This window comes from Mustela erminea, chromosome 10, assembly GCF_009829155.1.
Source record: "Mustela erminea isolate mMusErm1 chromosome 10, mMusErm1.Pri, whole genome shotgun sequence".
Taxonomy (NCBI): domain Eukaryota; kingdom Metazoa; phylum Chordata; class Mammalia; order Carnivora; family Mustelidae; genus Mustela; species Mustela erminea.
Window position 1 is genome coordinate 83239337 of NC_045623.1, and position 27530 is coordinate 83266866.

Genomic DNA, 27530 nt, shown 5'->3' on the forward strand with positions numbered 1-27530 from the left:
CGTGTTTAAACATGACTGTTCACAGGAAAAGGAAATATAAATAGCTCAAGTAGATACCCAACCTTATCCCTTTTAAAAAATATTTTATTTATTCATTTGTCAGAGAGAGGGAGAGCACAAGCAGGGGGAGCTGCAGGCAGAGGGAAAAACAGGCTCCCTGCTGAGCAAGGAGGCTGATGCAGGACTCAATCCCAGGACACTGGCATCATGACCTGAGGTGAAGGCAGACTGAGCCACCCAGGCACCCCTACCCAACCTTACTCTTTTTTTTTTGAAGATTTTATTTATTTGACAGAGAGAGAGAGATCACAAGTAGAGAAAGAGAGGGGGAAGCAGGCTCCCTGCTGAGCAGAGAGTCCAATGCGGGGCTCAATCCCTGGACCCTGAGACCATGACCCGAACCCAAGGCAGAGGCTTAACCCACTGAGCCACCCAGGCGCCCCCCCCCCACCTTATTCTTAAGTGAAAATACAAAATTTCACTGGGATTTTTTTTTTTTTAAGATTTTATTTATTTATTTGAGAGAGAGAGACAGTGAGAGAGAGCATGAGCGAGGAGAAGGTCAGAGGGAGAAGCAGACTCCCCATGGAGCTGGGAGCCCGATGTAGGATTCGATCCTGGGACTCTGGGATCATGACCTGAGCCGAAGGCAGTCGTCCAACCAACTGAGCCACCCAGGCATCCCTTCACTGGGATTTTTAACCAGACTGGCAAAGATCAAAATGTTTCAGAACACTGCTTATAAAGATTCAAGAAACAGGCAATCCCACACATGGGTGGTAGAACTATAAATGGGCATACTTCTTATAGAAAGCAATTTGCCAGCATCTATCAAGAACAGAAATGCATAAATCTTCTGACCTAGTAATTCTAATTAAAAATTTTATCTTACAGTAACTCACTCATGTGGAATTACATACATGGTTATTATTATTTTTTAAGAAAGATTTTATTTATTTATTTGACAGAGGGCACAAGCAGGGAGAGCGGCAGGCAGAGGGAAAAAGAGAAGCAGGCTACCCCCCACCACTGAGCAGGAAGCCCAATGTGGGGCTTGATCCCAGTACCCTGAGTTCATGACCCGAGCCAAAGGCAGATGGTTAACTGACTTAGCCACCCAGGCTCCCCTGTACAAGGTTATTAAATGCAGCATTATTTATAATAGCAAAATACTGGAAAGAATTAAAGTGTTTATTGTTAGGGACTGCTCAAATATATTATGGTACGTTCATACAATGAAATTTTATGCAGTTATAAAAAAATCAACAAACTCTTTATGCATGGGTATAGGACAATCTCAAAAATATGTTTAGTGGACAAGTTGAAGAACAGTGTGGACTGCAGAGTACTATTTGTGAAAAATATCTCCAGGAGGATATTTGAGGAACAAACACTACAGGGAAGGGGAATGGGTACTGAAAAGGAGAAGGAGACTTTTCTCTTTTCAGTCTGTTTCTTGAATTTTGAATCAAGTGAATGTTACATGTTCTGATGAAAAAAAATCTTTTTCTCAGGAGATAAAATTTTGAAATAAAACAAACATTCCAGCAGAAATAACAAAATTCTTTTAGGTAAATTTGAACTAGCAAGTGTTAGTTTCTTTCATCTGATGGATAAACTTTTCCACAATGCCATTGAGTCTTTCAGGTTCCATCAGTTTATTTACCAGTTCCTGCTCAATAGCTATTAGGGCTAGACCGCTAAGCTTCTCTTGTCCCATGGTATGACATAAATATGTTTTAAGACGGGGCAGTGTAGAAAATGAATTTTCAGCATTTGAAGTAACTGGCCAAGACAAAGCAGTATATAGTAACTTTGATATGCAGGGAATATTATTGTGAAGACCATGCTGGATAAACAAACAGCCAAGATTGATGAAGTTGATATGATCATAATCTATGAGAAAATTAAGCTTTGCATATTGCCGATAAAATCTAAGTTCTGGGATGATGTCTGCATCAAGTTTATAAAATTCTTGGACATGTTTGGCTGTTGTTTCATTTAATGGTTCATTCCATTTAAATAACAGTTCTGAAATTTGCTTCATTTTGCAATAATCAAACTCTGAAAAACATAGCTTTAAATTATTTAGTATAGTATCCAATCCTTGGTAATAAATATTAATTTTATATTGTTCTTCTGTTGAAGTAGGAAAAAACATACTATCTGAATTGCCAAGATCTACTGTTTTCTGAATTCTTCTTCTTTTCTGAAAAGAAGGTCTTTCAACTTCAAAACCTTTACTGGTTATTTTTTGACATATTTCCTCTGCTCCATCCCAGATAGTTTTGAAATAGGCATCATTTCTTTCGGATGATAAACATTCCAAAATTGCTTCTATTTTTGAAGACAATGAAAAAATATCTATAGTTTCACTTTGAAGCTCTTTGGAAAGAATTCCTGTAACACTTAACACTCGATAAAGAAATTTCAAACAAAAGATAAATTCAAATTTGGAAACCAGTATTAACAAATCACTCAATTCATCAGCTAAACTTGTGTTTGAAGAATGGCTTGATATAACTTCCAATGTTTCAATAATCTCTGGAAGGCCCTCAATCACAGACAGTAATATATGATCATGGACTGTCCAACATGATTGTGATGTATGTTTCTTGCATGTTTTGTTTTGACTTAGCTTAAAAATGTTTTGAAACTTTGCAGACATTTCCCCAGACATATGAATAGTGTTGAACAAAGAGTTGAGAGTATTTAGAGCACTTCGGAGTTCTTTCACTTCTTTACAAAACGTAATTACTGTTAAATCCAAAAAATGCGCATAACAATGTACGTATAAAGCTCTTGGCTCTTCTTTCTTGAATTCTGCTGCAATTTTATTAAATTGTCCCCTCAAATTAGTGGTACTATCATAGGCCTGGCCACATATCTTATTTAAATCAACTCCAATTTGCTGCAGGTAAGTTTTGATAGTCCTATGTAAGTCAGTCCCAGTCATCTCTTCAATATCTATGAAACCCAAGAATCTTTCTTTAATTAAGACAGCCTTTGACATTTTTTGTGGGTATCTTACACAAATCGAAAGCTGTTTTTTAGTGGCACTATCAGTTGTCTCATCACATATTATTGAAAAAGCTGAGGAGGCATTGATTTCATTCACAATATCTTGAAGCATTTCAGTCTTTATTATTTCAATAATATCATTTTGAATTTGTGTACTATTATAGAAGTCAACTTGTAAATTTGTAAGTCGAAATACTTCTTCTCCTTTATCTTTTGCTCTTATTTCTAGCAGTTCTAAAAAATTGCCTTTATTCACAGATGAAATCGACTGATCATTTCCTCTTAATGGTAAACACTGCTTCCCAAGAAATAAAATATTTTCAATTATAAGCTTTAGGTACTTTTTATTTCCTTCAATCTGTTTTGAATGAATAGATAAATTATCATTGACAGCTTCATCAAAAAATTGGTACTCCCTCCAATACTGCAATGACTTCAAATGCATCTCACTTTTTTCATGCTTTCTGAATTTTTCTAGAGTCTTTTTCCAATTAGAAATTCCTTGCGCTGTAAAGGATTCTCCTCCACAATTAAAATTTTTTTGGCAGAACAACTGGCATGAGTAACAGAATGTCACATCCTTTTTAATATTGTTTTTCAAATGCTGGAAATTTGAACACCAAGATTTTTTAATGTTTTGTGACTTATCTTTAATTTTTTGTACTCTGGATGTAAATTTTGGGTGACAAAGTCCTTCACTTATTTTCATAGATTTCATATTGTATGAAGCATCTTGGTCTGACACTTTATCTTTTTGTACTTCTACACTGGAGTCAACCGTAGGCTGACCGGGTATTGATGAAGATGGTGAAAGGCTTGGCTGTTCAACACTACTAGTAGCAACACCACTACTTGATTCACTGGGTAAACTCTTAGAAATTTTAGGGAGAAAAAGAGAAAAGCATTTGTTTGAACAGTTTTCAAATGATTAAAAATATCATACGTATCTATTCTAACAACACAATAAAATGAATGGGTGAGTTAAAATATGAGCTCCACTAGGGGGAAACATTAACAATTATTTATAATATAAAGTTGCAATCTAGATTTAGCATTAAAGGTTCAAAGAATCTTTTGGTATGTAATTGTAATAAAAATAATTTTTATTGCTCATGTGACCTAGAATATTGAAAAGGGTAATAAAGAACCTAGAGGAAAAACTGTGACTAATAATACTTCTATTTAAATATTCTTATTAATAATTTGAAGTCAAACCCGACATTTGGGAGATTGAATATGAATACCAAAAGATGTTTCTTGCTCAACTTTTTTGAGCTCTCAGATAAAAACAGGAATGAATATGCTCGTATATATATACGGGGACACACACATACATATATGCACAAAATATGCTTAAAAAAGACAAGACAGTGTCAAAAATATTAAGGACAAAACTTACATCTACAATGACATTTGCTGTTACTGAAGATACTGTATCTGCTAAAATAAAAGAGTATCATCAATTCAAGATCTTACGTGCTGTAAAATATATGCTATAAAATAACATCATAAACTACAATTGCTTATTTCAATCAGACAACAAAACAACCTTAGAATATAGATAGATTCATCAAGGATGGGAAAACAGTGTGTATGTCAAGTATCCTTCCTATCAATTTTACCTTGTAAGACATCAGAGTTCATGATGGGTAGGGAAACACGAGCATCTGCCAATGACACTATATTGCTTATAACTGGAGTTGTATCTTTCTTTGGACAAAAGGTATCCGTTGAGGCATCATGTACCATGGAAACATTTACTGAAAAAAATAAAAAGATTTCTCAAAAAACAAGCAGAATCAATCAATCAGAAAGCACTGTTTAAAACAGATGTTTTGACAAACAATGCAAAAATCTAATAGCCTGGGGCACCTGGGTGGCTCAGTGGGTTAAGTGTCTGCCTTCAGCTCGGGTCACGATCCTGCGGTTCTGGGACTGACCCCACATCTGGCTCCCTACTTGGTGGGGAGCCTGCTTCTCCCTCTCCCTCTGCTGCTCCCCCTATCTGTACACACCCTCTTTCTTGGTCCAATAAGTAAATAAACAAAATCTTAAAATCTAATAGCTTTAGGTATTGCTGGATATTGGAGTATGGCTTAAGGATGGCCGGGTTCTTTAGGAAAACACATTAGTAACCTTAGACTGGTAACTTGTATTTTCCATTTTTTAACCTATTTTACCTTTGCATACAAGTTCTCAGAAATTACCCACAAAGAAAGAGATTCCTTTAGAATTTCCCAATGGGGGGGGGAATAAGAATTTCCCAATGGGTATCATTTTTCATCATTTAAAAAAAGATGTTATTTTTTTTAAAGCAATCTCTATACCCAACATGGGTCTCAAACTCATAACCCCAAGATTGAGAGTTGCTCACTCTACAACTGAGCCAGCCAGGCGCCCTAATGGGTATCATTTCTAACTCCTTCAAGATGCATAACCCTCAACAAGAATGGAGCTAGACTGGTGTCTAGGCTAGTATTGCAAAGATTTCTATAATGAGCCAGTTTACATGATGTACAAGCCCATGGCTTCATTTACTTTAAATAAATAGGACCAATGGTCCTATATGAGGCTCTTTGATGGAATATAAAGTTGGCCTTGGGTTACTTGTGCTTTTCTATTAGTGAACTTCCAAGTATTTTCAACTAGTTCTATTTCCTGTAAAAATGTGGCTAGTAACCTTGTTTTTACAAACCATGGCTAAAAAATTCTGTATTTTAACACAAAAATCTTTACAAATAAATATTAAATCTTTGGTTGTGAAGTAGGCTTCCTTTTATATAAACTACTGGAGGGGCGCCTGGGTGGCTCCGTCGTTAAGCATCTGCCTTTGGCTCAGGTCATGATCCCAGGGTCCTGGGATCAGGTTCTCTGCTTGGTGGGAAGCCTGCTTCTCTCTCTCCCACTCTCCCTGCGGTGTTCCCTTCTCTTGCTGTGTCTGTCATATAAATAAATCTTAAAATAAATAAAATAAATCTTAAAAACAAAACACTACTGGAAAACTTTTTTAAAAAATATAGGCTCCTTGCCCAATGTGGGGCTTGAACTCATGACCCTGAGATTAAGAGTTACATGCTCGGGGCACCTGGGTGGCTCAGTGGTTTGGGCTGCTGCCTTCGGCTCGGGTCATGATCTCAGGGTCCTGGGATCGAGCCCCGCATCGGGCTCTCTGCTCCGCAGGAAGCCTGCTTCCCTCTCTCTCTCTCTCTCTCTGCCTGCCTCTCTGCCTACTTGTGATCTCTGTCTGTCAAATAAATAAATAAAATCTTTAAAAAAAAAAAAAAAAAAAGAGTTACATGCTCATGCCAGCCAGGCATGCCTGGAAAACATTTTTTTGCAATGAATTTTGCATTGTTTTGACTCTTAAGTCAGTTTAATTTCAAGATGAATCAAGGTTATAAAGGAAAGCAGTAATATTCTTCAACATTTTCTAAACCTCTGATAACTGCTAAATAAGTATTACCTGTAGATGATTCCATCTTAGTTTTATTGTAAGCAGAGAAACAATTAATAGAACAAAAAATGTCTGTCTTTCCCAAGTCACTGGTGGTCTCAATCATTTCATCTGAGGGCTTCAATGATTTGCAAGGAACAGATGTAAGTGTTTTGGCTGGTTTCTGTTTAGAGATTAAAGTAATATTCATATTCCTGGTATATGACATATATTAGTAACAAACAAAAATATACTCATCATTACTGCTCTTAGTTATAACATGACAAGTGATGATAATAAAGCCACATTTTTATACTTTCTTAAAAACCAGAAAAAAATAATGAGGGGCGCCTGGGTGGTTCAGTTGGTTGAGCAGCTGCCTTCGGCTCAGGTCATGATCCTGGACTTCCGGGATCGAGTCCCACATCGGGCTCCCAGCTTCTTGGGGAGTCTACTTCTCCCTCTGACCTTCTCCTCTCTCATGCTCTCTCTCACTCATTCTCTCTCAAATAAATAAATAAATAAATCTTTAAAAAAATGAAAATAAAAAAATAATGAGCACTGGGTATTATAGGCAACTGATGAATCACTAAACTCCACCCTTAAACTAATAATACCCTAATATGTTAACTTGAATTAAAAAGAAGAGAAAAAAAAGGCACTACAGATCACAGTGACAAAAATGAAAGAAACAGAGTCAATAAATCACTATTTGTGTTATTTATCAGATTTTAGTAGCCGCAGTAATATATATGCAAGCAATGAAGAAAGAGGTCACAGAATATGTTCATCACTCCAGGCAATCAAAGCCAATTGGATAAATAAACTAAAGTCTTAAAATCATATCTCATTCCTCAATTCCACTTTGAATATTAACTCAGGAAAGCCTTCCATTGGTACTGAGAAGGAGCCAGAAAACAGCTGTGGGAATCGCTGTTTTTCTAGGCTAACCTCATGGTAAAAATTACAAGCATATTGTAAGAAAGTAGCATATGAGCAGTAAAATACATAGAATATACTGCATTCAGGGGGCGCCTGGGTGGCTCAGTGGGTTAAAGCTTCTACCTTGGGCTCAGGTCATGATCCTGGAGTGCTGGGATCAAGACCCACATTGGAGCTCAGTGGGGAGCCTGCTTCCTCCTCTCTCTCTCTGCCTAACCTCTCTGCCTACTTGTGATCTCTGTCAAATAAGTAAATAAAATCTTTAAAAAAAAAATTCTTTCAGTTTAAAAAAAAAGAATATAGTGCATTCAGGAAACAGTAAGTGTTCAAAGGTAAATGATAAATGATATAAACTGTGAGACATACCATCTATTGTTTCTACTGAAAACAGGAACCATCATTCCTGGACTTAAGACAATGGTGAACAAGAACTGCTTTTGGGGGCATAAGTATAAGGACAAATGAAAATATCTTATGCAGGGGCTACTGGGTGGCTCAGTCTGTTAAGTGTCTGCCTTCAGCTCAGGTCATGATCCCAAGATTCTAGGATTGAGTCCCACATCAGGGTCCCTGCTTAGCAGGGAGTTGGCTTCTCCCTCTGTTGTGCCCCCATTCTTTCTCAAATAAATAAATGCTCAAAAAAAAAAAATACAGATTTTCTTCTGTGAAAAACAGGGTATCGGCAAAGGAACAATGAAACAAAAAACAGAGCATAACTCTGAAAATTCTTTTATACTTTACTAGTATGACTTTTTATATTTTGAGAAGCCCTGGGGGTTTGGGGGGCTCAGCCGGTTAAACATCTGCCTTCGGCTCAGGTCATGATCCCAGAGTCGTGGGATCGAGTCCCACATGAGGCTCCCTGCTCAGCGGACAGTCTGCTTCTCCCTCTGCCCTTTCCCCTCCACTCATGCTGTCTCTCACTTTCTCTAATAAATAAAATCTTAAAAAAAAAAAAAAAAAAGGATGTGGCTTACAAATGACCTATTTGAGTTGTTCAGACTTGATGAGAATCCTATCTCTAACTGCATGATTTTAAGGAAGAATTTATGGAGTAGAAATGGGTCTCAAAGCATCATCTGAACAAGTAAGACAACTTCAACCCTACCTCATGAAAGGGGTTTAGACCATTAACTGCATTAATCTCATTTATTTTATTTTAAAGATTTTATTTATTTTTCAGAGAGAGCACAAAGCAGGGGGAGCGGCAGGTAGAAAGGGAGAAGCAGACTCCCTTCTGAACAGGGAGCCTGATGTGGGCCTCGATCCCAGGTTTCTGGGATCATGACCTGAGCTGAAGGCAGATGCTCAACTGACTGAGCCACCCAAGTATCCCTGCATTAATCTCATTTAGTCCACTAAAGCAGGACCCAGTTTCTCTGCTCTCAGAACCTCCCACACCCCAGGCTGTCCTACCAGAAATAGGGAATTATTTCTCATTTAGAAAAGCATGTGACATTCTGGGTTCATTTTAACCTTGCTTAGGTATAAGAAAACATAGAATTAAAAACACTTTGTGGTCGAATCTTACTGATCAGTAGGCCATTATTTCTACTACATATATACATTTTTAGATTTATTTATTTATTTGACAGAGACACACACACACACACACACACACTCAGTGAGAGAGGGAGCACAAGCAGGGTGAGCGGGAGAGGGAGAAGCAGGCCTCCAGCAGAGCAGGAAGCCCGATGGGGGGCTTGATCCCAGGACTCTGGGATCATGACCTGAGCTGAAGGCAGATGCTTAAGGACTGAGCCATCCAGGCGCCCCCCTGCTATCTTTATTTGCAGTTTATAAACAACCTTTTATGTGCTTGGCTTTTCTTGAAGGCCAGATCATCCTGAGATTCTTGAGGAAAATCTCTATATAGCATTTATCATGAATCATTATGTAAGAGAAACTGTCAAGAGTCTTTTATTTAATCTTCTTCACTACCCTATCAACTGAAACTATTCCCAATGGTACTAAAATCTGATCCCCACATTTTCCTAAAGTGGGACCATCCACAAGTGAACTAATGAAGAGACTCAGTCTTGGATGTTTCATTTGAGTCCCATGTAGTCAAATTCAAATGGAGTGGTTCTTTTTTTTTTTTTAAAGATTTTTATTTATTTGACAGAGAGACAGAGAGGAAACACAAGCAGGGTGAGTGGGAGAGGGAGAAGCAGGCCTCCCGCTGAGTAGGAGGCTAGATCCCAGAACCCTAGGATCATGAGCTGAGCTGAAGGCCATCTAACGACTGAGCCACTCAGGTGCCCCAAATGGAGTGGTTCTTACTTCATGCAACATATATTCCTATCTGCTTATATGCTAGAATATCGGAACGATTTTTTTTCACTATTTTATTTACTTATTTGAGAAAGTGAGTCTGTGACTGAGTTGGGTGGGCAAGGGAGAGGGACAAGCAACTCTGCACTGAGCAGAGTGGGATACATGTGGGGCTTGATCTCATGACATGAGCTGAAATCAAGAGTCAGATGTTGAACTGACTGAGCCACCCAGGCACTCCACTCTTTGAACTATTAGAGTAATGGGACTGTCCTTTCATCTGAAGCATATGAAATGGGCTAGAAACAGTTTAACAGGAAGCCCCACAGTTCTCAAGACAGACCGTGATGAGGTTGTTGGAGTGAAACTGAAAACAGGCATTACTACAAAGACAGTGTTTCACATACTGGTATTTTACTTCATATTGAATCTAGGATTTAAAAAAGTTCATTAAAAACTCTAATATTTAAGCAAAATAATCAGAATCCCTAAAAGTTAAAAAAAAAATGTAACTTACAACAGTAGTCTTCTGACACATGCTGCACTTGGTTAAAACGCTATTAGTGCATATTGTAACAAATGCTTTTCTTTTTTCTTCATATGATGAAAGACAAGATTGGCTGCAAAAATTCTTGCTAGAGGTATTATCTTCTAGCTGGACACTGATCACATCCTTTAAATTTAAGATGTCTCTAAAAAGAAAAACAAGGGTACCATTAAACACTTTTATAAGTTAAAGCACTCCCTCAAGTAACCCTCTCCCACTTCATCCACCTTTAGACTGTGCAACAGCACTGACATCAGCCTTGAAATAAGAAAACCTGAATTTGGCATTTAGTTCCAGGACTTACATTACATAATGATGGGTGAATACTCATACTCCCAAATGTTGATTCTCTCATCTATAAAGTAGGGGTTATAAAACACAACTGATAGCAGTTTTGAGGATTACCTAGCTTATATTAGTTAGTGCTAGTGATAACAGAATGATGATGAGAAATCACATATTCATACCTGACCAACTCTGTAATCTGCAAGACAGAGGATATCATAATATGGTCTGAAAAACTCCAGGGATCCTCCAGATACTTTTAGAGGGGTCCGCCAAAACAAAATTATTTTGTTAAAATATTATTTGTCCAAAAAGCCTTTCTCCTTATGTTAACTTTTTAAAAAAATATATTTTATTTATTTATTTGTCAGAGAGAGAGAGGGAGAGAGAGCGAGCACAGGCAGACAGAATGGCAGGCAGAGGCAGAGGGAGAAGCAGGCTCCCTGCTGAGCAAGGAGCCTGATGTGGGACTCGATCCCAGGACGCTGGGATCATGACCTAAGCTGGAAGGCAGCTGCTTAACCAACTGAGCCACCTAGGCATCCCATCCTCATGTTAACATTTGAACTGATAGTGCAAAATCAACCCCGGGTTGCTGCAATTCCACTCCTAGATATGTACCCCAAAGAACTGAAGATAAGTACTCAAAAAAGTGTAAATACACTATTTCATATAGCTAACACATAGGGGCCCTGGGCTGGCTCAGTTGGTAAAGCACGTAACTCTTGATCTCAGGGTTTTGAGTTCAAGACCCACACTGAGCCTGGAGCTTACTTAAAAATGAAAAAGAAAAACAAAAACCAAAACAGCTAAAAGATGGAAAACAGCCCAAATTTTCACCAATGAGTGAACGGATAAACAAACTGTGCCATATCCATACAATGGAATATTACTTAGCTACAAAAAAAGGAATGAAGTGCTGCTCTATATGTTATAATACGTATAAACCTCAGACAAACCTTGAAAACATTATGCTAAAAGATGGACACAAAAGGTTGTATGCTGTAGGATTCCATTAATATGAAATATCCAGAATAGATAAATCCATAAATAGAATACAGATTGGTGGTTACCAGGGGCTAGAGAGAGAGGAGACCTCTGGGGAGAAATTGCCTACTGGATACACTGGAGTAACAGAAATGTTCTGAACTAGACACGGTCAGTGTACTACTACTGATGTGGCTTTTTGTTATGTGAATTTCACCTCAATACATTGGAAGAAAAAAAAATGATGCTGGGTCAAACGCCAGAGCCTTAGCACAAATTAAGGCAGTTGAACCAAAATGTCCTAGTATGTGTTACTCAATGCCACACATTTGCTGTAAAAATCATTTACTTTATTAAACTTCATCCTTGACCACCTTTTTTTAGTATTCTGTGTGATATGGGACACAAACATTAAGTACTTCTCTTGCACACTAAAGTATGATGGTTGTCTCAATGTAAATCTCACATGGGAATGTTAAGAGTTACAACCTGAGGTAGCTACTTTTTTTCACAGAAAACATTTTTACTTGAAAGAACAAACTATTATCCAGAGTGGGTAGCTGGCAAATATTTTCTCAAAAATTGAAGTAACATTGTTACTTCAAGATAAACAACTGGCAGTATTCATTGCCAATGATAAAAGTTGAGCTTTTGTTGAAAACCAGAATTTAGGAATATTTGCCATCTCCAACTTGATTGCTTCCCAATAGTTAAGCTTTCCTGGTAAGATTAGTGGTGATTTTCTGGTGTGTGTTTATTTTAACAGATGTGATTTTTAAAATATTGTATAAAAGAAATACGTCAACAGGGGCGCCTGGGTGGCTCAGTTAGTTGAGTGTCTGCCTTCAGCTCAGGTGATGATCCCAGGGTTCTGCGATCAAGCCCTGTATCAGGCTCTCTGCTCAGCGAGGAGCCTGCTTCTTCCTCTGCTCATGTTCATGCGCTCCCTCTCTCTTGGGTCTCTCTCTTCTCTAATAAAATCGTAAAAAAAAAAAAAAAAAGAAAAAAGAAATATGCGAACGTTTGGAAGATCTACATAACTCAGTGAACCAGTATTTTCCAAATTATGATAGCATGTAACAAAAATAATTCTTTCATGGGTTAAAAAAAACCATTCAAAATACAAAAGACTGATGTATTTTAACCTAACAGTACAAAAAAACTCATGGTTTCAATGTTCACGTTGTAACTAACCTTTAAGTACTACCTGTTTTCTGGTGGAGTATCAAAGAGCACCCACAAAATCTAAATAGCTATTGAAAAACACTCTTCCCTTTTCCAAATACATATTTGTAGTACCAGATTTTTTTCACACTTCAGCCAAAACAACATATTCCAATAAACTGAACACAGAGGCAGATGTGAAAACCCAGTCAGACACTGAAGTGGTTTGCAAAACTGGTAAAATAATGCTTAATGTATATGGCTATTTTTCATTAAAAGTATTTGTTAATAAGCACTGAGTTACTATTTTTTTTTTAAAGATTTTATTTATTTGACAGAAATCACAAGTAGGCAGAGAGGCGGGCAGAGAGAGGAGGAAGCAGGCTTCTTGCTGAGCTGAGAGCCCGATGTGGGGCTCAATCCCAGGACCCCGGGATCATGACCTGAGGCCGAAGGCAGAGGCTTTAACCCACTAAGCCACCCAGGCATCCCTGAGTTATTATTTTTAAATGAGTTAATAATTAGCTTAAAAATTTCTCAGTTTTAATTTCTAACATAGTATATATTGGTAGTTAGAACCTACTACATCAACTAAAGCTCGCTGGCTCTTCAAAAATTTTTGAGTGTAAAGGGGTCCAGAGACTAGAAATGTTTGAGAACTGCCATGTCTGGCTACTTAGAACCCTCAGAACATCAATCTTTCAGGTTAACAGTTTTCCAGATGAAATATTCCTAAAATCAACACTATTTTAACATTTCAACACTTATAATTTTCAGTGTATGATGATTTTCCTCCTTAAATAGATGATACCAAAGCTAACAGGTTCATTTCATTATCATGAATCAATTGTTTACTGGTTTAAAATATAGGTCTAAAGGCAGTATCTGAATTGTGCTATCCTTGTACTTCATTTGACAACAATTTTTCTAGGATTCACTGTGTACCAGCTAGTGTTTAGGCACAGGGAATATAAAGAGGAGTATGATCTGGTTCCTAATCTCAAGAGGTTCATAGTCCAGGGGTGCCTGGGTGGCTCAGTCAGTTAGGTGTCTGCCTTTGGCTCAGGTCATGATCCTGGGGTCCTGGGATTAAGCCCTGCATCCAGCTCCCTGCTTGGCAGAGAGCCTGCTTCTCCCTCTCCCTCCGCCCTTCCCCCTGCTCCTTTTCCCTCTCAAATAAACGAAGAAAATCTTAAAAGAAAAAAGAAAAGGTTCATAGTCTAACTGGGACAGTATCAATTCTTTCCTTAAAAACATTAATTTTATGGGGGCGCCTGGGTGGCTCAGTGGGTTAAGCCTCTGCCGTTGGCTCAGGTCATGGTCTCAGGGTCCTGGGATCGAGCCCCGCATGGGGCTCTCTGCTCAGTGGGGAGCCTGCTTCCTCCTCTCTGCCTACCTGTGATCTCTGTCTGTCACATAAATAAATAAAATCTTTAAACAAACAAACAAACATTAATTTTATGATTAATGCTGTGGGAATTATGAACACTACTAAAACACAAGTCATGGAACAATGACTCTGAGTGGGTGGTGGAGTTAGTGAGAGGAGAGGAAAAATGGTGCGGCAACAGAGAAGAGGTAAAGATATTTCAGGAAGAGCTTTAAAACAGAAAAAAATTAGCAGATGGAAAGGGAGATAGAAGGAATTGCATCGGCAGAAGCATGGAAGTCTGAAAATACTTACTAATATTTACTGCTACCAGTATACTAGATTCCTGGTTTCTAATCTATGGAGTCATTACAAATAAAAAACTAAAAAATGAATTTTCTTAATAGTGCCTAAAATTAGCTTAAACAAACTCTAAGCACAGGACTGAACTTTCCTACATGTAAGTGTTACACAGTCTTAGTGCACCAGGATATTCTGAACTCTGTTGATAGCCATCAGAATCTCTGGTTGGTTTCAACTAGGATACTAAAGTGCAGAAATGACACTTCTTAAATACATTGCTCTCAAAAGAGGTCTTATCTTTCCAACATGATTTAAAATGCCATTTCAAAGATAACTTTTATTTGGTTAATGAAACAGAATACTGCATTAACTGAAAACAGATTTTAAATCACTTTTATGAAACAAACTTCAATGCTGATAATTAGCTAAAATCCTGAGAACTATGACAGCACCTGGGTGGCTCAGTTGCTGGGCGTCTGCCTTCAGCTTGGGTCATGATCCCAGGATCCTGGGATCGAGCCCCGAATTGGCTTCCCTCCTCGGTGGGAGGCCTGCTTCTCTCTCTCCTACTCCCCCTGCTTGTGTTCCCTCTCTTGTTGTGTCTCTGTCAAATAAGTAAATAAAATCTTAAAAAAAAAAAAAATCTTGGGGCGCCTGGGTGGCTCAGTGGGTTAAGCCTCTGCCTTCGGCTCAGGTCATGATCCCAAGGTCCTGGGATCGGGCCCTGCATCGGGCTCTCCACTCAGCGAAGAGCCTGCTTCCCCACTCTCTCTCTGCCTACTTGTGATCTCTATCTGTCAAATAAATAAATAAAAATCTTAAAATAGGGGTGCCTGGGTGGCTCAGTGGGTTAAGCCGCTGCCTTCGGCTCAGGTCATGATCTCAGGGTCCTGGGATCGAGTCCCGCATCGGGCTCTCTGCTCGGCAGGGAGCCTGCTTCCCTCTCTCTCTCTCTGCCTGCCTCTCCATCTACTTGTGATTTCTCTCTGTCAAATAAATAAATAAATAATCTTAAAAAAAAAAATCTTAAAATAAAAAAATCTTGAGAACTATATATTAATACAAGATGCTAATAAATATGGGAGAAAAAAATTTTCTAAAAAAGCAGCACAGGTTACTTTGAACAATGATGGCCTCTCCCAGCCTAAGCATTACTACCAACTTTCTACCGAACTATACAGTAGTATTTTGTATCCAAAAAATTTGTATTCCAAAGAAGTAAAACCTTTTTCATTATTTTTGCTCATATTGGATTTCTCCATCTTAGAAAATGACTTACACACTATATCTTTCCTGTTTCAGCCTTTTCAATCTGTCTGGGAGATCTGCTGAAGATGGATAATGGGTAAACTCCAAACACAGTAACATGATACCTTAACTTCTCAGGACCTCAGTTTCCTGAAAACCAAAAGAAAATGTTTGGACTGGATGATCTCTAAGGTCCCTTCCAGTTTTATGATTCTGCAGAGAAAGAAAGCAGACTGAAGAGAGTGCCTTATAGCCCTTAGCAAAAAGGAAAAAAGACATAGTATTGAAGGGTTGAAAAAACACAAGAGAAAGGTTGTTTCAGGGAGTAAGACTCAAAGCAACGGATAATACCCAACGCAGCAGCCAAACAAAGAGCTGAAGCAACCAATAAAAAGGATTTGTGAGTTTGTTAATAACAGTGATAATTAACATTTATTGAGGTCTTATTATATGCCAGTATTGTTCTGATCACTTGAATCTATTATTTAATGCTCATAATTCTTAGGTGCATTTAATAAAACAAATGGGAATACTAAGAAGTTCTCAATGTTTGACTTTAGCATATAGATGTATCATCTGGGAACAAATGCAATCTGATTTGGTAGGCCTGGGTAAGGCCTGAGATTCTGTATTTTTATTTAATAAGCTCCCAAATGATATTGATACAGCTCCTATTAGTTGCACAATATAAACGTAAATGGAGGAAGCAAGATTTAAATTATGGCAATCTGATTCCAAAATAAATATGAAAGGAATTTATTATATTTACAAACAAAACCAGTGGCTTCTGTGTTTTTTGTTCTGAAACAAAAATATTTAAAATTCATCATTAGCATTTAATGAGTACTTAACAAACCAGAATTATACTACAATAGGAGTCTCAAAGCACACTGATACTTTATACATCTCAGGGTAGAGTTCGAAGTTTTTGTGTGTGTGTGTGTGTGTTTTTTAAAGATTTTATTCATTTGAGAGCCAGAGAGCAGGAACGGGGTGGTGGAAGCAGAGGGAGAAGGTCAAGCAGGCTCCCTGTGGAGCAGGCAGCCTGATGCAGGGCTCGATCCCAGGATCCCTAGATCATTATCTGAGTCGAAGGCAGACGCTTAACAACTGAGCCACCCAGGCACCCCTCAAAGTCTTGGAGATTTTCCACTAATTCATTATAAAGTTACTACTACTTCCTATATAATAATATATATATCCCTGTCAAATAAATAAATAAGTAAAATAAATAAACACACACACACACACACACACAAACACACACACAGTTAGCAATACAAACCCCAACAGTAGCTCACAGATATCTTGAAAAAATTACATCCATCCCTGTTTACCTATGACTATTCAATTTTGCAAAAGAATCAAATAACTTCATTTACCATTACGAGAAACATTATTTTATAATGTTATACCCTGGCTACTTTATAACTTGGAAGATCCAAATTCTTCTATGATTAATGTGATAGTGGTTTGCACCCTATACTGTTAAATGATAAAATAAAATGAGTATATAATAATCCCATTTATAGAGAATTTCAAATGAAAAGAGTAGGAAAGTCAGTTTCAGTAGTCACATTATATTTAAAGCTGAAGAGAAACAGAAATCCTTATGTTTTAATTTCCATAAATCTCTCAACAAAAAAAGTATGTCGGAAGAATCTAACAGAGGAACTGAAAGCAGAAGCAGCTTCCTTTCACTAACCCAAGGTGATACTTCTTCAGAAAAAATGAAAACAGCGGCGTCTGGGTAGCTCAGATGATTAAGCATCTGCCTTTGGTTCAGGTCATGATCCCAGGATCCTGGGATCAAGCCCCACATCCGGCTCCCTGCGCGGCGGGGAGCCTGCTTCTCCTTCTCCCTCTGCTGTTCCCCCTGCTTGTGCTCTCTCGCTCTCTCTGTCAAATAACTAAAATCTTAAAAGAAAAAAAAAAGTTAAGAAAAGAAAAAATGAAAATGTAGACAGTTACAACCAAGACTCTGATCAAAATCTATGTAAGGAAGTAAAAGGGACATAATTTAGAATTATATACTTTGAGCAGTTTGAACAAGTTCTCCTGGGAAGAGCTGGTGAATTGGCAGATGAAATGTATTCAGTGATGCACAGCGTGGAGCAGAAAAGCTGAGTAGACCCTTTCCTCTGATAAGCAGTTTGCCCCTTCTGAAGAATTTTTTTACAACCACAACAGGAAACCTGAATAGCTGTGGTTGAAACTGAAGGAAGCATTTTATTCATGCCAGATGATGTCAGGGAAAGCTGAATGCCTGCAGTCAACTGTGGAGCTATAAACACAAAACAGGAAGGAAAAAAATTAGTATTTATGTAAAATTAAGTATGCATTCTTTTATTTTTCTTTTAAAGGTTACTTCTGGACTTGAAACCTCAAAGAAACAATGCACTATTCAAAGACATTCTAAAAAAGCAGAATAAACTGGCTATTACATTGTTTAGGATAAATATGATTAATTTAAGTAATTCTATTACCACTGTCTGAAAATGTAGTGTTTATTTTCAGTTCATTCTCCTGAGTTTTAGGCTGCTGGGCTTGACAATACTCCTTTAAAAAAAAAAGAAAGAAAATAATGACTTCAATGTGCATAAAACAACTAGTCATTCTATAGAAAATAATAATAAATTATGTTTAAAGTTTGTGCAGTGAATTGTGTAACTGAACTGAACCACAGGTGAGCACTCCCCTTTTGGTGACCTTTGGCTGACACATTATATTCTATACATTATATATATTATATTCTATCATATCTAGATGTGACTTCAGTAATTTTTGTTCACATAGTCTTTCCGTAAGCTACCACAAATAGAGGAGACACACTCAGTAGTGACACCTATTTTACCTCCTTAGTTCTATTCAGTAACAGCTAATAGTCTTCATAAAGACCTTAAACACAAAAGTTGTTGGAGAGGGCTGAATGAATCTTAAGAGGGAGCAGCAGGCACTCTAAACATGATCTATGTGTTTCAATGTTCATAGATTTGAAGAAGCAACCAATACTTCCTAGATGGACAACATCCCCCAGTGTCACCAACTCAATGGGAGTCATATCCTTACTTAATACTGATTTACTTTAGGCTATTTCTAAACAGAATACCAGAAATAAATTAAAAGTTGAATTTACTTTTCGTTTCCTTAGAAATTTCAGCTAGTTCATATATAAACATTTTAAGGAAATGTGGCATTACATACAGAACATTAACAGCTTGAGTCAGTCTATCATTTACAGGTTCTTTAGCATATAGTACATCTAAAGAAGTTTATGAATAAACAAGGAACTTATTTGGGCAAAATAATTACAAAGAAAAAAATTCTAAGAATTCATAATGTACTAAGTAGAGTCAGGACCATAATAACATTTAATTAGTTATTAATATTATTTCAAGTTAAGAAAAATGAAAACAAAGTATGTTAACCTTGGCTAGGCCCATAATATCCTAAGCAATCCTTTTATTAATCCAAAACCCAATTCCAAAACATCCATTTTTTGCTCAGATCATATTCTTCCATATAGTTGTGATGGCACTTCATGCCATATACCCTGCATTATTTGACCAGCTGCTTAGGGGAAGATAAAGATTGTGGGTTTTCAACCACCTAAACCAGCATCTGCATAACTGAAATGCATACTTAAATGCTGCTCTACAAAAAAGAAAATAAAGTAGGATATTTACCTGAGCATTTTCAGGTTCTGTCTTAATTTCATCTAGCTGTCCCAGTTGTGGTGTCCCTGCTTTGTCACATTTACCATCTATCGGTGATTCTTTCATCTTGGTGTTTGATGTAAAGGAATCCTCCTGTTCCAAACTAATGAATTTCTTCTTGGGGAATAGTATCTAGGTTCCTAAAATCTGAATTGATGGGAGAATCTGATTTTAAAATTAGTCCTTTTAAAAATGGTAACTTCTGAAAGCAGAAAGGGTCTTTAGACAGCTTGGACGACTCAAGGTTCCTTCACAGTGCAACACTGGCTTTTTCCCCTTCATCCATTACTCCCCAACATAGCTTTGTTATATAATTCTTTGGTAGCTCTATCTATACGCTTTCTTCTGGGACTAGTTTTCTCCACCTCTATTCTCCCAGGCCTGCCTAGAGCATAAGCTCACCAAACACACAAGTTTACTTTTAACTTAAATAGTCTTAGAAAACAGTCTTCTATCCAAGGTTAATCCAAATACCTGTGCTCACTACCTCTCCTCTGCCACTGCCCTCTTACAGAGCCGATTACTATTTATATGCTCTTCAACTCCTCTTTCCTTCCTTATTGGTTCTTCACATATAAACACTCAAATACATTCAAGGATCCAACTTTTATACTAAGCTACTGCCTTCTCTCTGGCTACTCCCTTCCCTCACCCTTGAACCTCTGTTTCCTTGAATCCTATGATTCCAAGGCCTATTTCTCCTCAAACATTTATTTCACCTGCTTCTAAAATACTTGTGTTCTGAGGTGCCTGGGTGGCTTAGTTCTTAGTTAAGCATCTTCCTTCAGCTCAGGTCATGATCCTGGGGTCCTGGGATAGAGCTCTGACTCAGGCTCTCTGTTCTACTTCTCCCCCACCCCCAGCTTACGCTCTCTCTCAAATAAATAAGTCTTTAAAAAAATAAAAATATTTGTGTTCCTCCAAAGCACAATTCCAAAGGACTCTTTCTCACTTGTTCCTTGGGCATAACCTTGGATTCAACCATTATTTATAGGCTGATTTCCCCCTATATTTCTGAGCTCCAGCCCATATACCTAATTGCCTACTAAATATCTCCACTCGGATGCTCCACAGGTCCCTCAAATTCAAGAGACTTAAAACTATATTCTTATAAAATCCCAAAGCCTGCTTTACACGTTTCCTTTCTTGGTAAAATCAACTATCCTATATACCCAATCTCCCAAACCAAAAAACTAGGGGTAATCCTAAATTCCTCTTCCCTTAAAGTTCCCACATCTAATCACCAAAGTGGGTCAATCTAAACCTTCTAAATATGTTTTGAATCTATTTTCCATTTATACCTCATGCCTGCTCCTCCTCCCCCATTAATGGATTCCTTTTTGGTAACTAGATAAGATAGTTAAAATCCAAAAATCAAAATAAATAAGACTGCTGCACATTCAGGCTTAAAAAATAATTCCATTTTATAGTTTTTAGGAACTAAAAGTGACTTTTTTTTTTTTTTAAAGATTTTTATTTATTTGAGAGAGAGCCTGTGTGCACACAAGCAGGTGGGAGGAACAGAGGTAGAGGGAGAAATAGCCCTCCTGCTGAGCAGGGAGCTGAGCTAAGCTGGGCTTGATCCCAGGACCCTGAGACCTAAGTCAAAGGCAGACGCTTAACCATCTGAGCCACCCAGGTGTCTCCTTCAACAGCCTTTTGATTACTCAGCCCCAATGCCCCTATTTCCAGAGCAAATTGGTTCTCTCTATCTTCTTTTCTCTCATCTTTGGTCCTTTCCCCACTTTTCTGGTAGCTTTTACTGAAAGTCCCTATTCTAGAGCAGAAAACTGAATGAGTAAAGCCTGTGAAGTGCAATAAAAGCTCTATGGCCTCTGCCCAGCCCATGTGAACATTACACACACCCAGCAAAGCAAAACTCACAGGAAATGAACTACTAGACTGTCATTCACCTGAAAGAAAATACGCAAGTCTAAAGATCAATAAAACAAAGCATCTATGAGCTTTTGCATCTTGGAGTCCCTTCAAATATGTCAGTTATCACACCAATAGGCAAATAATGGAAAACACCTTGAAAGTGTAATTAATTAATCTAAAATAGGTTTCTGAAGCAGGGAAAACAGTAAATAACATTTCTTTAGCTATCAGAAAAAACAAAAAGAGCAAAAAAATACATGAAATACAAATTCAGTACTTCTTTTTCCAACAAGATGCACATTAGAGTAAAATAAGCCTTAGAAACCTCTTTTTTTTTTAATTTTTAAATTTTTTTTTAATTTTTGGGGCGCCTGGGTGGCTCAGTGGGTTAAAGCCTCTGCCTTCAGCTCGGGTCATGATCCCAGGGTCCTCGGATCGAGCCCCACGTCGGGCTCTCTGCTCGGCAGGGAGCCTGCTTCCCCCTCTCTCTGTCTCTGCCTGCCTCTCTGCCTACTTGTGGCCTCTGTCTGTCAAATAAAAAAAAAAAAAAAAAATTTTTTTAATTTTTAAAGATTTTTTTTATTTGACAGAGATCACAAGTAGGCAGAGATGCAGGCAGAGAGAGAGAGGGAGGAGGAAGCAGGCTCCCCGCTGAGCAGAGAGCCGATGTGGGACTCGATCCCAGGACCCTGAAACCATGACCTGAGCTGATGGCAGAGGCTTAACCCACTGAGCCACCCAGATCCTCCCCCCCCCGCCTTTTTTTTTTAAGATTTTATTTTGGGTGTGCCTGGTTGGCTCAGTTGGAGAAGCGCGAGTTGGGCCTGAACTCATGACCCTAAGATCAAGAGTTGAATGCTCCTCCAACTGAGCCAGATAGGTGCTCTGAAACCTTCTTTAATATAGTCTACCACTAGTCTTACCTGGGGATAAACAATGTATGTCACAGAGTAGTAACAGTCCTAGGATAAATGTGGCACATGTTCCTGCTAGTTAATACCACTTGGTAATAACCAATTAAAACATTTTAATTTAAACCAAAGAGGATTATATCATGAAGCAGAAAACCAAATTCACATTTTTAAAAAAGATTTATTTATTTGACAGAGAGAGAGAACACAAGCAGGGCAGAGGGAGAGGGAGAAGCAGGCTCTCTGCTCAGTTGGTTAAGTGTCTGTCTCAGGCTCAGGTCATGATCTCAGGGTCCTCGGATTGAGTACATTGCTCAGCAGGGAGCCTGCTTTTCCTCTACCTACTGTGGCTACTGCTTAAGCTCTCAATGTCTCTCTCTCTCTGACAAATAAAGTCTTAAAAAAAAAAAAAAAAGACTAATAAGTCTAGGGGTGCCTTGTTGGCTCAGTCCAGTTGCCAGAGCACAAAATACCTGATCTCAGGGGTCATAAGTTCAAGCCCTATATTGGGTGTACAGATAACTTAAAAAAAAAAAAGAGAAGAGATGATAAATCCAGGCACAACAGATAAATTAACAGGCTTTACCCCTGAACACACCTGACAGGACAGAGTAGAGGAAAAAGGCCAAGCAGAAAACAGCAGCACACTGAGCTAAGGAAATGGGAGTTCTGGTGGCCAAAGCATGAAGGACAGGAACAAAGGTTCCACAAAGCAGAACCAAGGAGAAACAAGCCTCCTAATTTGCATACAAATATCCTCCTCCTCCACTTACTAGCTGACTTCCAAATGTACATCTACAGAGTATGACACTAAAAAATCTATCAGAAAACAGCAGGTTGAGTCTAAAGAAATGATTTTAGTAGCTTTGCAGAGCTAATAACAAAGTTGAAATTTAAGTCCAGCAAAGGTAGAGGGGATTTGGTAAAGATCTGGACTTGCAGTTGAGACTCTAGGGGACCACTCCCTAGAAGAAAGGGCAAACCAAAATAAATCAGCCCTAAAAAGGGGTAACACTAATCCTCAAAAGGATCAATATAATCTGTTGCGGGGGGGAATATATATATAGTCGGTTAGAACTATCTGACTGCCTACAGGAAAACAGCGCTCCCTGGAGGAAGTGCACCTAGAGTCTTTAAATTTTTTCATCCATAATACAATAAAAATTTATGGGTACATCTCAACAAAAAACCCCAAATAAGACTGACTGAAAACCAATGAAAAGAAAAGAGAGAAAAGAAAAAAGATAAAAGAACAGACCTATAGGAAACGCATATTGGTATTATCAGGCTAGGACATTTGAGAAAATAGAGAAAAAGATGGAGAAGTTTAGGAGAGTCCTGGAATAATTAAAAAAAAAAAAAGTCATGGAAATTTGAGAATTGTAAAATAAAATTCAGAAATTATGAATAAATACATTTTATATCAATAGTATAAAGTAGTTCAGATTGATACATAAAAGGATAAAAATATTTATAAGGTAAGGAATATGCGGAACAAGGCTAAAAGGTGTAACACAGATGTAAATAGAGTCTCAGAATAAGAGAAAACAGACGATACAACAGAAGCAATATTTGAAGAACTGTTGGCTAGACAATTTCCCCAAAATGAAGAAAAATATCAAACCACACAAATTCAAGAAGTTCTATGCGTAACAAATAAGGTAAATATAAAAGGGAAACACAACTAACCACATCATAGTCACACTCATGAAAACTAAAGTTAAAAAAAAAAATCTTAAAAGCAGCTGAAGAAAAAAGACTTTACAGGAGAACTAAAATTAGAAAAAAGACTGTTCTCTTCTCAGAAACAATGATGGCCAGAAGTCAATGGAGTATCTTTAAGGAGCTGGAGGGAGGGGTGTGGACCCCTACTTAAAATTCTCTAGTCAGTAAAAATATCCTTCAGATATAAAGGTGAAGGGGTGTCTCAGTCTGTTAAGGGTCTGCCTCCGGCTCAGGTCATGATCCAGGGTCCTGCGATGAGCCCCACATCTGGCTCCCTGCTCCGGGGAGAGTCTGCTTCTCCTTCTCCCTCTGCCTGCCACTCTGCCTACTTGTGCTCTGTCAAATAAATAAATAAAAACACAAAAAAAAAAAAAAAAAAAAAAGTGAAATCAGGAGATTTTCAGATAAATGAAAATGAGAATTTATCACAAACAAACCTATACTGTAGAAATGCTAAAGAATATTCTTTAAGTTAAAGTGAAATACTCAATGGGAATCTGGTATAAAAACTGGAAAGGGAGAAGTAAACAAACTGCTTTTATTTGTAGAGAGCATGATGGTGTACATAAAAAATCCTAAGGAAAATCTTCTCCCCACCCAGTAAAATAATCGAATAAGTGAACTTAGAAGGATCACAGGATAATACAACATCAACATTTAATAACTTCACCTCACCACTTCACCATTGTTCTAGAGGTTCTAGTCAGGTTAACAATGCAAGAAAAGAAAAGAAATCTTGAAAAAGAAGAAATAATACTGTCATTATTTATAGATGACATGTTGTAAACATTTAAAATCCAAAAGGATCTCCAAGTAATTACTGCAATTATTAAGTGAATTTAGGAAGGTCAATATTTTTAAAGATTTTATTTATTTGACAGAGAGAGATCACAAGTAGGCAGAGAGGCAGGCAGAGAGAGGGGGGGAAGCAGGCTCCCTGCCAAGCAGAGAACCCAATGCAGGGCTTGATCCCAGGACCCTGGGATCATGACCTGAGCCGAAGGCAGAGGCTTTAACCAACTGAGCCACCCAGGCACCTTTATTTTTATTATTTTTTTTTTTTTTAAAGCTTTTTTTTTTTTTTTTTTTTTTAAGATTTTATTTATTTATTTGACAGAGAGAAATCACAAGTAGGCAGAGAGGCAGGCAGAGAGAGAGAGAGGGAAGCAGGCTCCCTGCTGAGCAGAGAGCCCGATGCGGGACTCGATCCCAGGACCCTGAGATCATGACCTGAGCCGAAGGCAGCGGCTTAACCCACTGAGCCACCCAGGCGCCCTATTTTTATTTTTTAAGAAGATTTTATTTCTGGGGCGCCTGGGTGGCTCAGTGGGTTAAGCCCCTGCTTTCAGCTCCAGTCGTGGTCTCAAGCCCCTCATGGGGCTCTCTGCTCAGCAGGCAGCCTGCTTCCCCCTCTCACTCTGCCTGCCTCTCTGCCTACCTGTGATCTCTCTCTGTGTCAAATAAATAAAATCTAAAAAAAAATTTTTTTTAAAAAAGGAAGATTTTATTTCTTCATTTGTCAGAGAGAGAGAGAGAATGAGCAAATGAGTGCACAAGCAGGGAGAGCAGCAGACAGTGAAGCAAGCTCCCCACCGAGCAGGGAGTGGGATGTGGGACTTGATCCCAGGACCCCGGGATCATGACCCAAGCCCTGCCTTAGGCAGAGGCACTTAGCCAACTGAACTACACAGGTGTCCCCCCAAATAAAAAACTTTATAACAACGATTTCTAAAGCATCACAAAACATCAAATATATGAAGACATCTCATGAAATATGTCCAGATCTCTACACTAAAAACAAAACAGTGCTGACAGAAATCAAGGAAGATATAAATAACACAGCATGCTCTTTGACTTAATACTGTTAAATGAGTTTTCCCCAAAACTGAGCTACAGATCAAAATCTCAGTTTTTGCCGAATTTGCAAAGTGATTCTAATGTATATGGAACGTATACAAAATCTAGAATAGCTAAAACAACCTCAAAAAAGAAAGTTGGAGGACTTTCTATAAAGCTACGGTAATTAGTATAATGTGGTAATGGTTACAAGAAAAATAAAGGGACCAATGTGTCCACAAGCTGATATACTTTTTACTTCTTTGCATTACAGCCACTTCCTCATTACACTTTGCAAAAATACGTTTTATACCACTTGTGTTCTGCAAGCTCTCTTACTGGTTTGACAGAAAGATTGGAGGCACAAGGCTAAGTGCTTTTCAAACCAAATTAAAACCTCCACGCTTAATTCTATAGGCAGTGGGGAGCCACTACTTATGAAGCGCCTACATACTACAATTAGAGGGATAATTAGGATGTCCCAACACTCTGTAATACTCTGCTAGCACAGGATCATTGTAACAATATAAACATATGCAAGGCAAAAAGCAGAAATGAGAAAAGAGAAAATGGTCAGTCTTCTAGAAGATAAAATCTGAGCTGGGTTTTAAAGGGCCTACAAAGCAATGATGAAAGGATATTCCAGACTGGAGAGAGAGCATGCTTACCCTCGTAAATCAGTAGCTTTTGCGGTTCAGCAAACGTGATTTTTAATTTACTTTAAAAACAATAAAATCACGAGATAAACAGTTAACTGTGTCATATACCAAATATTAATTATTCTGGAGACGTCCAAAGCATTAATTTGTGCTATAGTAACACTGACTTTCAGAAAACAGCTTTTCCTGCCACCCAGGTGAATGCAGTTCAATTCTCTATACCCGTGTCACTGATGAGGAAGGTTACAGCTTTTCACCCATCCTTTCTGGATTCCGACCTGTATATGTTCACGCACCCGGAGGCAAATTCTCTACTTTGGCAAGGGCATCTACTCCCTTAACGCTGCTGCCTCAGCCCAAGAGTTACATGGCAAACTACTGAGTCCTGACACTGCCAGGGCTAACTGTAATTCAGGTCTTGTTATAAATGTTAAAGACTTCTCGTCTTGTGTATTTGCCATGAAGAACACTAGCTACCGTCAGGTGTTATGGGTGGTTCAGCTCCTACTGAAACCGCACCTGAGGAAGCTGGAAGGTACCGTTTGCAAACACTAGTCCGTGCAAACCAAGATACTAACAATCCTGGGCACTAAAGCAATATACTGAAATAAAGCGATAAACTAATCCCAATTCAAGTCAATCCCAATTTCAAGTCCGAATTTATCGAGTCAACCTTTAGTACTATTTAATCTTATAGCTGAGATTCCGTGTACACATCTAACTGGAAAAGGACCTCCATGATTTTTTTTTTTTTAAAGTTGTTTGTGAAAACAGTACTGCTTAATGAAGGAGAACTACACGTATGACCAGGTGAATGTTTTAAGAAGAGGCCGCGGATAAAGACCAAGGGCTTGAACTCCCAGTAACGGCGCAGGGGCAGCCGGCGGCAAGAAACGCTGGAAACGCGGGGCACGGATCCCCCGACTGTGCGCACACTGTTAAAGGAGACGGCAACCACGCAATCCTGGGGCCTGACCCCGAGCTCCCGACCCTCACAGGGCAGAATCCGCCCTCAGGGACCCATCTTTAGGACCCCGGCCCGACTAGACGCTTCATCCTCCCTCCGAGAGGCGAAACTTTCTGCCCCTTTCCGGTAAGGCACAGGAATGAATACCGACACTACGGCCGCTTAAGGGGGCTTACTAATTTCTCTCAGAGACGCTGGCCACACGAGGATTCTCAAAGGAACTTCGACGCCAAACGGTCACGCAGGCCCCGCCCCTTTCCCGCCG

General features: G+C 38.5%; 1 protein-coding gene across 5 annotated transcripts; it reads right to left on the bottom strand.

Moving 5' to 3' along the window:
* Positions 1–1170: 1170 nt before the first annotated feature.
* ZMYM1 (zinc finger MYM-type containing 1) lies at positions 1171–27530 on the bottom strand. Of its 5 annotated transcripts, none has more exons than XM_032302574.1 (9): positions 27442–27530; positions 19260–19436; positions 18063–18132; positions 17608–17857; positions 10188–10362; positions 6485–6638; positions 4644–4781; positions 4421–4461; positions 1171–3892 (listed from the first exon to the last, which is right to left on the bottom strand). In XM_032302574.1, the coding sequence occupies exons 2-9, from the start codon at positions 19353–19355 to the stop codon at positions 1583–1585; spliced, it is 3234 nt and encodes a 1077-aa protein (XP_032158465.1). In that variant the 5' UTR covers positions 19356–19436; positions 27442–27530; the 3' UTR covers positions 1171–1582. The 5 variants fall into 5 exon arrangements, with proteins under 5 accessions (XP_032158465.1, XP_032158464.1, XP_032158463.1 ...); XM_032302573.1 differs by having other exon boundaries at positions 4421–4458; positions 18060–18132; XM_032302572.1 differs by having other exon boundaries at positions 18060–18132.

What these genes read in the sequence shown, in the direction of transcription:
- ZMYM1 (XM_032302572.1), bottom strand. Translation starts at nt 19,355, where the DNA reads ATGAAAGAATCACCGATAGATGGTAAATGTGACAAAGCAGGGACACCA. An exon ending in ACTTGTTCAAACTGCTCAAA is followed by an intron (nt 10,363 to 17,607) that starts GTATATAATTCT and finishes TTTTCTTTTTAG; the next exon opens with AGACATCTTAAATTTAAAGG. An exon ending in TAAGATGGAATCATCTACAG is followed by an intron (nt 4,782 to 6,484) that starts GTAATACTTATT and finishes TATTTTTTTCAG; the next exon opens with TAAATGTTTCCATGGTACAT.